The sequence below is a fragment of the Pristiophorus japonicus genome, chromosome 10, assembly GCF_044704955.1.
Source record: "Pristiophorus japonicus isolate sPriJap1 chromosome 10, sPriJap1.hap1, whole genome shotgun sequence".
NCBI lineage: Eukaryota > Metazoa > Chordata > Chondrichthyes > Pristiophoridae > Pristiophorus > Pristiophorus japonicus.
Genome location: NC_091986.1, coordinates 41285300 through 41297769, shown reverse-complemented (window position 1 = coordinate 41297769; position 12470 = coordinate 41285300). Strand labels below are relative to the sequence as shown.

The 12470-nt window shown below is 42.4% G+C and overlaps 1 protein-coding gene across 1 annotated transcript; it reads left to right on the top strand.

Moving 5' to 3' along the window:
- The first annotated feature begins 205 nt into the window (after positions 1-205).
- On the top strand, positions 206-8691 carry LOC139274967 (ras-related protein Rap-2a). The gene has a single exon (XM_070891759.1). The coding sequence runs from the start codon at positions 735-737 to the stop codon at positions 1284-1286; it is 552 nt and encodes a 183-aa protein (XP_070747860.1). The 5' UTR covers positions 206-734; the 3' UTR covers positions 1287-8691.
- The last annotated feature ends 3779 nt before the right edge of the window (positions 8692-12470 follow it).

Here is a 12470-nt window from a genome sequence, read left to right as displayed (position 1 = left end):
CGCGGCTAGCAGAATCGAAGAGCAGCGATTGGCCGTCTGGGTCTTGAACGACAGCCGCTCGAGGTAATGGGAGGGAAGCGGGGCGGGGTTAGGCGGGTCCGAGAGCCACGATTGGTCGGCTGGCTCTTGACAGACAGACGGTTGCTGGGGTTGGGCGGTACTTCCGTCACGGTGGCCGGAGAGCGCCACATGAGAGGCGGTGAGAGGGAGAGGGAGAGGATGGCGGAGCAGCAGGAATGGGGCGGGTGAAAAGCCCAGAGAGAGCGAGCTGACTTTAAAAAAAAGGACAAAACAAAAACAAACCAAAAATGGGTGGCGGAAGATGAGGAGAAGTCGGTGTTTGTTGTCGATGAGAGAGAAGGTGCGGCGGCGGCGACACGGACAGCAGGAGAAGGAGAAGCGCCTTTTCCTCTGAGGCAAGGCCGCCCCGGAGAGGCCTTTGTCTGCTTCCCCTCCCGACGGCGGCTCTGAGGAGAGGAGGGGGGAAACCCGTTTAAAAAAAACGCGTTTTCCTTTCGCTGTGTGTATGTGGATTTCGACATAACTTCCCCTTTAATTCTATTTTTTATCCCCCGAATTTTAATTCTTAAAGGGGAGGTAGAAGGAATTTATTTTAGCCCTCGGACTTTTAATTGTTAAAGGGGCGGGGGTATTTTATTTTTCCATCTTACAATTGTTAAAGGGGAGGGAGATTTTATTCCCTGACTTTAATTGTTAAAGGGGAGGGGGCAGCCATGAGGGAATACAAGGTGGTGGTGCTGGGCAGTGGCGGCGTGGGCAAGTCGGCACTGACAGTGCAGTTCGTGACAGGCACCTTCATCGAGAAGTACGACCCGACCATCGAGGACTTTTATCGCAAGGAGATTGAGGTGGACTCGTCTCCCTCAGTACTGGAGATCCTGGACACGGCGGGTACCGAGCAGTTCGCCTCCATGCGCGATCTATACATCAAGAACGGTCAGGGCTTCATCTTGGTCTACAGCCTGGTCAACCAGCAGTCCTTCCAGGACATCCGGCCCATGCGCGACCAGATCATTCGCGTCAAGCGCTACGAGAAGGTGCCCGTCGTCCTGGTGGGCAACAAGGTGGACCTGGAGAGCGAGCGGGAGGTCCCCGCCGCCAAGGGCCGTGCCCTGGCCGAGGAGTGGGGCTGCCCCTTCATAGAGACGTCAGCTAAGAGCAAGACTATGGTGGATGAGCTCTTCGCCGAGATCGTCAGGCAGATGAACTATGCGGCTCAGCCCGATAAAGACGACCAGTGCTGCTCTTCCTGTGTCCTGCAATAAAGCTTTGGGTTAAGACCAGACCTAATATGGGAGAACTGCACCCCCTCCTAACCTAGGAGACAACTAGATTATTTCAGCTCTTCCTGTGTCCGACAGGCAAAAGCAAAAAGCTAACGTTCTGGGTTATGACAAGACTTTGAATCAGTCCTCTGGGAGAACGGCACCTCCTAACCTAGGAGACAACTAGATTATTTCATATTGCTCTTGTTTTTTTTAAAGGGAGGAAAGTCAACAAGAGGAGCTTGAAAATTAAATCAGATTGATGACCAGTGCTGCTCTTCCTGTGTCCTACAGGCAAAATGTTCTGGGTTAAGACAAGACTCCATCCCCTCTAGAAGAACTGCACTGTCTCCTAACCTAAGGGACAACTAGATTATTTCATATTGCTGTTATAAAGGGGGAGGAGCTTTCTAACTGATAAGTGCTGCTCTTTACAGTTTACAAAAAGCAACATTAAAGGTGTTTTTTAAAAAATAAGACAAGACTCACCCAATTGCAATATGCAACAATTGCATCTCTTCTGACACAGCGTCACCCTAGGACAGCCAGATTATTTCGTACTGCTCTGATTCAAAAGGGGAGGAAATCAGTAAGCTTTACAACTAAAATTTAAGTTTGAGGATCAGTGCTATTCTTCCTGTTGTGTAAATGCACTGCTTTTATAAAATAAAATCCTTTTTAATAAAAAAGAAATGAATGATTTGATACAAGGACACCCACATTTGACAGATCTGGCTGCCCGCTTCCTGCGTGAGGAATTTAAATGCTTATTGTAAAGGGGAAAGAAGTCAGCTGCAAGTCCTACCACTTAACCAAAATTGGAGAGGAGAGAGTTGTCGGTTCATGTTTCCTGCAGCGAAAGGGAAATCTAGCCTATATTCTTTTGGTGTTTATTGTACCTGCAGCATACATGGGGAGAGCGACCAGGCAACACATTGCAACAGAAGAAGTCCGTGTTCTTCAGCAACGAGGGTGGCAAAGCAGCGGACCTTTTAACTCTATATAGTGCACATTATACCTAGGAGAATAGTGACGCCAAGGGCAGTTCTTCAGGATTCCATCAGTGAGCAAAAGTGTTTTTCAATACATTATGGAGGACATTAACAATCAGTGCTGTCCTTTCATGTATGATGCAGGAGAGATGATGGGCATTAAGTTCCTCTGTTAATGTCTGAGGGTAAGGGCAATGAAAATCAACTGTACTACAGCTGTCGGACCAAGATGTTCCTTGTGTCATACAGCAAGGAGGATACTTTAAATACACTGTTTTCTTTTGTGGATAGAGCAGTAATTCTGCAGTTTGATGGTGCAAACCATTAATGGTGCTCTTGCTCTTGCAGCAAGTTGGGGGGAGGGGGTGGGAGGAATAAAGATTTACTTTCACTGGTTTCTGTCTACAGTGGAGAATATTTAAACGGTCAGACTGCGATTTATTCAAAGATCAACGCTGTTCAACTCTTGTGTTGCAAAAAGAAACCTGCTTTACAAAGCTACCAGTTTCAGCTAATTCTTTCCTTTGCCGCTACTTTGAAAGGGGATTGTTTTATTTGTCCTCCTTTGGCATTTAGTAAGAGAAAATGGCATTTAGTTTCCTCTCCTTTCTTTGTAATACTTCGTAGGGACTATCCGGAGGAATGTGAGGCTCTTTTCTGTGTAGAAAATTCAGAGGCTAATTCGGAAAGAGATATACAAATGAAAAAGACAGCAAGTTTCTTGCTCTGCGGTGCATAGAAAGAAAAACGTTGCTATTCTTGCAAGATAAAGACATTGAGAATCCTGTGATAAAGGTGGGAACGGCAGGTTTTTGACTGCCTCGTTAACCTTTCTGGGGATGAAATGCTTGGCACGTCGTTGGTCAGCTCTGGGAGGAGAAAAACTATCCCGTACTAAACGTCTGCTTACTCCGCTGTCATGATTTTAGATGACCAAGGTGCTGAGTGCTGCTTGTTCATTAGAAGAGGAAAAGAAATCCTTGTCTAGTCATTGTTCTTGCAGGTGAGGACAAGGAAGAGCTGGGGAATGTTGCCTCTGTGAGGTTGGCAAAAAAAAAACTTCAATCAAGTTTAGAGACTCCCGTGAAAAGTCTTGTAGACTCTGTACTGAGGGGAAGGGAATGTTGTCTCCCATTCCCACAAGTGTGTCTGGCTGCTATCGGACATGTTTTTAAGAGGTATGGTGAAATGTGGAGCTTGAGGGAAGTGAATGCCCGAAGATCACTTGCAAGATTGGGATGTCTCAAAATTCCACCGAATTCAAAAAGGAAAACAAAATCACGAATTGCAATCAATCCGGACAAATGTGATTCAGATTCTTGTATTGCACGTTAAGGAAAAATGTATTGCATTTATTGCTTGATTCTATAGAAATGGAAACCCTTTGAATTGATCAAATTTTACAAACTAGTAGAAATTATCCCCTCGATTTCCTTCTTTCCTGATGCAGAAGTGGCAAAAAAATATATATTTTATTTTATGAATGGTGGTCAAATACTTTTAAGTATTGTGGGTTTTTGTTTTATTTTATATCTTTAAACAAAGAATATAATGTATGCATGGCTGAATACCAGATCATTACTGAAGTCTTACATTGAAGCATTCTGTAGTGGTTTAATAATGAGCGCAGTAGCAAAGTGTTTTAGCCACTACGGTCTTATTTTGCTTGCTTTTAAATATCTGACAGTTGTGTTACAGGGAAATTTTTGTTTATTAACTTAAATGCCGCTGCATAGAACTAGCAGTTGGAATCATGCAAATAGTACAGCTTTCTCAAAAGTTCATCCCCACAAATAATGGTTACCAGACCATTGTCAGATCCATGAAAGTTGTCACACTTGGAGCAAGCAAGTGTAGAATTGATGTATCTCGTGTTCAGCTTTTAACTACAAGCTTCCCCATGGAGTAAATTTCATGTCGGGTTTCAGTATGGTGTGCAAGTGAAAACCGCAACCGGTTGCTGGATGTGCCCAATGCAAGCAAGACAACTTGATTCACCGTTTTGAGATTTTCCTGCAATCGGGAGCAACTTAGTTCCTTCTGACAGATGACTTCCTGCATCTTCAACGGTATGTGGTGGATTGTGTGACTTTTAACTGTTGCAAACGATTTATAAAGCTGCAAGTTATAGTGCAGGTTTCTTTTTATAGTGAAAAGACACTTCTGCAAATTGCGATAGTTTATTTTCCATTTCCAGTACAATAAACTGAAGGTGCAGTAAACGCGATCCACTTTGTGTGATCTTTTTGTACAGAATGATGGGAGCCTTGGCCTCGTTTATAATGTGCAGACTTTTTAAGCAATCAAAGATTTATTTGATTGTCCCGATATAACTCAACTTAAGTTTACATTTCCAAACATTGTTTTTATTATTTACCTAAATATTCCGATGTATTTACAGCAATGTCTCGTTTCATTTTTAATACCCCCCTTTAAAACTGATGTGTATGTGTGGGCAACATTCTTTGCAAACTAACTAGATATTCAAAGTTAGACTGCGATAATGTAATTTTCTTTCAGTGTTGCTGGTTTTATATTTTAAAAATTATAAAAGAAAAGCTCTGAGCTCTAGCATCTGATGATGCAAGCTGATTTTGAAGAAAGACACTGCATATTCACTAAAGTAGCATGTGTTTAAGGACAAGTAGATCTACAGATTCAAAGTCTTGTCTTATTGCTGTTGCAAATGCAGACATTTTTTTTTTACTAGCTGTTCTTTGATCCTTAGATGAGACCAGTTGTTCCAGGAAATTGTTTGATTCCATTCTGAAGAAATAAGTTTAGTGGGAGATATGGAGGGAAGGAAATGGTTGATTTGTCTGCAGTTGCAGCAAGATAATCGGCTGTTTCTCTTTATTTAGATGCGATTTTCCATTTTTGAGGGGCTCCTTGTACATGGTGATACCAACATCTTGTTTAGAATGTTTATTTTCTATGTTGTAACATTGAGCCTCATCTCGAGAACTTTCCTTCTGATCTTTTGCATTTAGATGTTTTATATTGCCAGTTTTTAAAAATCTGTCTGTAAAATGGATGATGCACAAGTGAAATGGCTAGCTAATGAATTTCCTCACCTTTTGATCTGCAGTGCACCAGTTTTACTGACTAGGAGGGATAACAGCAAATTACCTAATGCTATTCCTCTTCAAATGTGATGAAATGCTGCCTGTGAATTGGTCTAACTGCCCTTTAAGCTGAAGGAGGCTATTGAAAGTTGGAAACCTTTTCAATGCAGTGTTTATGCTTATGTGGTTGATACAGAAGGCCTTGGATTCATTGCTTACAGTATTAAACAGTGTAATCTATTAATTCTTAAAATTTTTAACAGCCAGAGAGACAGACAATGTAATTGCTGTACAAACAAGATACCTTGGCACAATTGGCATTTTTTGGTTTCAGAATCTTATTGGAATAGCTTGCTTATCTAACAAGTTGTTCTAGTGAAAGACAAACTTGATTTATATAGCGCCTGACCTCATATCTCCGAGATACCAAAATGTTTCCCGTAATATGAATCACATTGTGCAGATGAATCGTTTTACCGACTCATCAGTTGTCCAGTTTTACAGCAGAACTTTTAGCTGCTGTCAAACTTTGAAGTTGGTACCCCAAGTTCTTTAGCATAAGTAGTGCACAATCTTATTTGTATTTTCATAAAATGAAATGTGGAACAAAGTATCTATGGGGCAATTCCACACCCCTCATTCCAATTAAATCTGACCGGTTTCATCATGTATTCTTTAATGTAGAACTAACATCCTTGTCATTTATCTGCAAGTAGGCTTGACCACAATGATCAATTGGTTTGAGTCGTTGCAAATCCTTAAATCTGCTTTTTTAAGTGTCATTCTGACTATATGTAGGTTATCTATTCCTGTCGCGCGTCCCTTGTTTCTTAAGCGTATAGGAGAACTTGGTGTCGGTTGTCCTCACTGACTACTGTAAAGTCAAGAAGAACCCAATGGCCAGGTTGTACCGAGATTCTTTTTTTAAGTTGATTGCTCTAAAGGTTAGTTCTGCTTATGGGCAATAAGAACACTCAAATCTTCTGTTCAGAGTCTGGAAGCTCTCTTGCGTGCAGTTGGTATATGAGGGTAGATTGAAATAGTATTTCATTATGTGCCGAGTATGCTTAAATTCTGTTTTGACAGTGAAAGGTTTATGATGACTGCATAAAAGGAACTATTCATAGGCGCATTTAATTCCAATTTTTTCTCTCTTTTTTTCCTGTTTATTTTATGAAGTGGGGCATTTGGATACCCGCAAGTTTCAGTACAGCCTACTTGGTGTATTTAAACATGGCTCCAGTTAGTGAATAAACATTGAGAGCAAAGCTAGACATATGTCAAAACGTCGAGCAAAAATTTAAATTAAAAAAAAACTTTTGTAACTACCTCTATATATTGACAGTGATCACAAGAAAATATTGGACCAAATGTGAATGTCTAGCCTGGCCTCGACCACCAAACTCTGCTCTACTGAACTGTTACCACTTCCATTAGAAAGAGCTGTTCAGTTTGGGCCAAGTCATGAACATAATGGGCTTGGGTATCCATTCCCCACCTCCACACAGTTAAGAGTTTTGAGTGGCAAATTACCCACCCAACCCACGGGCTACAATTTTCCCCTCATAGTATGAGGGACTGAAATTCAACCATTGAAGTTACAAAGTGTCCAGCCGCATTTCCCCCTCCATTATCTAGCGGGTTCCAAAATCAAAAAAGATGCCGTTGAGACCAGTTTTGTTACTGAGCTGCAATGGAAGAAAGGTGAAATTTGGATAGGATTACGGTGGAACTTTGGTCTAGTTCGAGGGATGGTGGGAAGAAGAGAAGCAAGCTACCTCAAAGGGATCAATTGCAAGGTCTTTACCTTTGAGATATCTTTGTCCGTGTCAGCTATGGCTCAGTGGGCAGCACTCGAGTCAGAAGGTTGTGAGTTCAAGTCACGTTTCAGTGACTTGAGCACAAAAATCCAGGCTAACCCTCCCAGTGCAGTACTGAGGGAATGCTGCACTGTCTGAGGCGCCGTCTTTCGGATGAGACGTTAAACCGAGGCCCCGTCTGCCCCCTCAAGTGGATGTAAAAGATCCCATGGCAGCATTTCGAAGAAGAGCGGGGGAGTTATCCCTGGTGTCCTGGGCCAATATTTATCCCTCAATCAACATAACAAAAAACAGATTACATGGTCATTATCACTTTGCTGTTTGTGGGAGCTTGCTTGTGTGCAAATTGACTGCCGTGTTTCCTACATTACAGCAGTGACTACACTACAACAGTACTTCATTGGCTGTAAAGTGTTTGAGACTTCCAATGGTTGTGAAAGGCGCTATATAAATCTAAGTCTTATTTTTTTCTTTCTCTCTCATAAGGTTACACTGGAAGTGATCGAACATGATCCAGCTAGATATTTTACTGTGATTAGTTTCTATCTTAATAGCCCCTAAATAGCTATAAATTCATATTTATGGTGTAGTAGGAGCCACATCATGTAGCATGCCCAGCTATTTCTTCCTTGCAAGAAAGAACTCAACCCCCCGCCTTTCAGGGGCAAATATTAAGGTTGTTTTCTTCCTCGTGTTCTCTTTACTCAAATGTAAAAGCTTCCATATATGTAACGTAACTTTCATGACTTCCGAATGTCCCAAAGCACTTCACGTTAAATGAAGGACCGTTAAATTGCATTCAATTATATTTAGGGAAACCGTTTGAGCAGCGGGTCATAATCGGTTTGTTGGTTGAGGGATAAATGTTCGTCAGGACACCAGAAGGACTCCCCTGCTTTTCCGATTACGCCATGGGATGTCTTGCATCCACCTCTGGGAGGACGAGGGCCTCGGTTCAATGTCTTCTGTGAAAGACAACACCTCCGACAGAGCAGCACTCCCTCAGTAACCCACTGCATGCCCTCCGGTCAAGATTTTTGTGCTAGAGTCTCGAGTGGGACTTGAACCCATGACCTTCTGACTCTGAAGCGAGAATGCTACCCACTGAGTCATGGCTGGCACCTTGGGTAGGTGTAATTCTGTTTGTGTTTAGTGACATCGCAAGTATGGCGGATGCCTTGTGTTAGCAGTTGAGCTGCTTCTCTTCTATCTTTAAAAAGACAGAATATGAGTATTATTTGCTGAGTCATTTTCATTAGTACTGAAAGTAAAATTCCTGATCTGACTCCACACTTTTTTTAAAAAAGTGGATGACCAGTTTTACCTTTGGATATTGCATAACAAAAACGTGTTGGTTCAATTCTGTACAGCAGGCTGTAAGTGTGGTACTGATGGGAACAGTATCTAAACATAGATGGGAACAGTATCTAAAGATAGCTGTTTGGAAGTTCCCAGACACGGAGCAGAAACTGATATTGTGCAGCAGTGTATATGCTTTTGGTATGTAATATCTTTTTTTAGGGTTAGGGTTAGGGTTAGGGTTAGGGTTAATCTGATTTGACACGAGCCTCATTTTTGTGTATAAGCAGTAGAAATAATTTGAGTTCATTGCTCCAATTCCAAGTTGAAAGTAAAAAAGGCAGCTTTAAAACTAGCTGCAAATTGCCGTCGTTACACATTTGCCTTAAATGGCTGCATTTCAATCCTTGGTCACTTGGTGCTATGAGGGCAAAACATTGCTGTGGGTTTGGGTGGGTAATTTGCCATTCGCGTGTTAACTGCGCTGAGGTGAGGAGTGGATACCTAAACCATTACATTGGCCTGGTCCAAACTGAGCTGCCCTTTCGAACGGAAATGAAGTCTGTACCGTTCGGCTGACCTAGGAAACCATTCACATTCAGTCCAATATTGTGCAATCACTGCTAATCTACAGGCGGAGCTCCATGTTTTTTTTTGTCAAAACCTCACATTTTTTTTAAGTCCAACTTTGCCGCTGGTGTTTCAGCATTTGTTTGTGAAAGGTCTTTGGTGGTTTTAAATTTGTGGATATTAATTTTGATGGTGTTTTGGGTGCTTGGGTGGAGACCCGTGACTTTTCCTTTTTTTAGTGATTTCAGGCCCTCTTGGAAAACTTGGGGAGGGGACGCACTCTGCTCTTCGCACTCTGTGTCCTTGTGCTGGGATCACCAGGAGTCAGCCCACTTACTTTGTACTCTACACACTTGCTGGCAACTACGCGCCGTCAGTGTAAAAGTTCCGTGCCGCCTTCACATTACATCCTGACTCTCGGAAGTTGATTGAGCCCACATTAATTTCGTAAATGTGCAGCTGGTGATTTCTGTGACGTAACTTGTGAAAGTAACCGAGAAATGTCCTGCTGCCTCACCAGTCTATAAAGCAATGCAGCAGGTTGGCGTTGATGTGATGTCCCTGCAGAAAAGCAATGGGGGAAAATGTGGCTTTAGTTTCTTATATAAAGCAATTGTGATCTGGTGTATGTGTTAATTTTAATGTATTGATGTGTACCAGGGCTGCTGTAGCACGAGTCCTGCTTTATAAATGTGTTTAACACATCAAAATGTTGTTGCAAAGGGACTGCAGCTAACATTCGACCATATTTAATTATACTTGGGCTTTTGAAACTTTAATGTTTGAAGCAGGGCCATTCCAGCAGTGCTTCGCTGTAACCGCCTGGGGTTTGGGAGGTATGTTGTTCATCCCAAACATTGTGCCATGTGTTGTCTGGTACAAATAAGAAGCAAATAGATCCTGTAAACTGGCCCCAAAATGATTCCATTGAGCACTGGCTTTCCAAATGCTTTTGTGTTTTTTTTAATGTTTCGGAGATTGGCACTGCTGAAAAGTACTGAGCTGTTTTCTAGTCATCTCCCATTTTCTGCAAATGACTACCAAAGCTTCTCTGCAAAGTTGATCCTGTTTACTTACCTTAGTAAAGAATGTTGCCTTAACATACATACTAGTTTGAGTTCTGTTGGTTTTAATTGTAACATATCGAAAAATTGTTAGATAAAACCAAGAATTCAATGACCAAACCACCATTCTTTAGATCTAACACATTTTATATTGTATTTGGCTTTAATGGTTTTCTGATGCTGTTTCTGTATATTTTATTTTGTTAACTTTAAGTTTTATCAGTATATTTTCAGCGCTTCCCGGAGGTGAATTAAGACCTAATTTGGCAGTTAGCTGTCGAGCACTAACTCAACTGAATACTTAATGGCACCATTTTTCCCCGGTGTTGACTGTGGTGTAGCCTTGCTGCTTCTGAATTGAGCAAGAAGTGTAAATATAATTCGATGCAAACATGTCAACTGTATTTGGATTTAAATTATTTTAACAAAATTAAATTTTATTTAATGAAAACCTATCTTGTTTTTGTGCCTTCATGATCAAGCGTACTGTAAAGACTGTCGGTCTTGCAGGTTAGGGATTTCTATGTAAGGGCAGTGGAAGGATAAAGGGGGCAGAAGAGTGCGATGGAGAGTGCCGAGCAGCTCCAAAGATTTGAACCTGAGTGTTGGTCAGGAAAGTATGCTTGAGCAACCCGATTCCCAAAGCAGGCCGCAGCCTGTTGCCCAGATTCCTTGACCGGCGTTTGATGAAGCTTTGCTGACAGTGAATGAAATTCTGCAGAAGTAAGGAGCATGCTTGTGGAAGGAGAGATATGGGCGGGGGGGAGAAACAAAAGACAGTGATTTTTGAGACTCTTCCTTGTCTTAAAATCGCTCAAAAATAATTCCCAGGTCATCTGTTACAATTAAGCTGTTTTGTGTAGAAATTTCAAGTTGCATACTGTAAATTCTTGATGAAATGGCTTAAGGAATATTGTTTAAAAGAGAAATATTCTTGTTCTGGGGCATCAGATTTAACAGATGTGCGTATCTTTATAATTTACATAAGAACATAAATAGGAGTAGGCCATCCGGCCCCTCGAGCCTGCTCCACCATTTAATAAGATCATGGCTGATCTGATCATGGATTCAGCTCCATTTCCCTGCCTGCTCCCCATAACCCTTTATTCCCTTTATCGCTCAAAAATCTGTCTATCTCCGCCTTAAATATATTCAATGTCCCAGCCTCCACAGCTCTCTGGGGCAGAGAATTCCATAGATTTACAACCTTCTGAGAGAAGAAATTCCTCCTTATCCAGCCCCTTATTCTGAGACTCTGTCCCCTAGTTTTAGTTTCATTTTGATGTGGAGCCATTCAGGAGTTGATCTCTTCCAACTCTCTAGACTGGTATAGACAGCTCATCTGATATGCAGGCACACCTGTTTGACAACAAGACGGAATGGGGGACAAACGGGGATTCCTGCTCTCTGACACTGAGCTACTGCACTGACCTGTTTCCAGATAGATTGGTGCTCAGAATCCAGCTCGATTGAGCTCTCGTGAAATTTGCTCCGTATTGGAATAAAAAGTTTTACTGTGAGAAACCAAGGGAAGAGGGGGAGGCATTTAGAAACGGGGATTGAGGAAAAACTAAATAATCTCATTTGAGATGAACTTTTTAACACGTGTCGGCACAAACCTGTATACAGGTAGGAACAAAAGGCTACTCGAGAACGCAGTTAGCTATTGTTTCTGTTTGTACTGCCAATTATTGTGTGTCAGCCGTGGCTAAGCTGGTAACACACGTACTTGGTAGCAGGGTTGATGACCAGGTTGGATCTAAGCGAGCGGAGTGCTGTAAGTTCAGAGGGAGGTAGGTTGGAGTGAGTGAGGGGAGCAGAGAAATTGACCCGTCGGCAATTTGCAATGAAGAGGTCTAGAGAGGGGAAGGGGCCCAGGTAGAGCGAGAATTCTGAAAACTGGAGAAAGGGTCAGCTGTGCAGGGGGGAAGATTCCTGGCTGAAGAAGTGGGCACGGAAGCGAAGGCGGCCACTATCCAGGGCCCCAAATACTCCTTTCAGGTGAAACAACAATTTACTTGTACTACTTTCAATTTAGTATACTGTATTCACTGCTCACGATGTGGTCTCTGCATTGGGGAGACCAAGCGTAGATTGGGTGACCACTTTGCGGAGCACCTCCGTTCAGTCCGCCAGTGTGACCCTGAGCTTCCGGTCACCTGTCACTTTAATTCTCCCCTCCGTTCCCACTCTGACCTCTCTGTCCTCTACCTCTTGCACTGTTCCAACGAAGCTCAATGCAAGCTCGAGGAACAGCACCTCATCTTTCGTTTAGGCACTTTACAGCCTTCTGGACTCAACATCGAGTTCAAAAACTTCAGAGCTTAACTTCTGCCAATCTTTGGCTCCCATTCTCTCCCCCTCTTTTTTTTCT

Bases quoted from the DNA above. Each gene is read 5' to 3' on its own strand.
- LOC139274967 (XM_070891759.1), top strand. From the start codon at position 735: ATGAGGGAATACAAGGTGGTGGTGCTGGGCAGTGGCGGCGTGGGCAAG.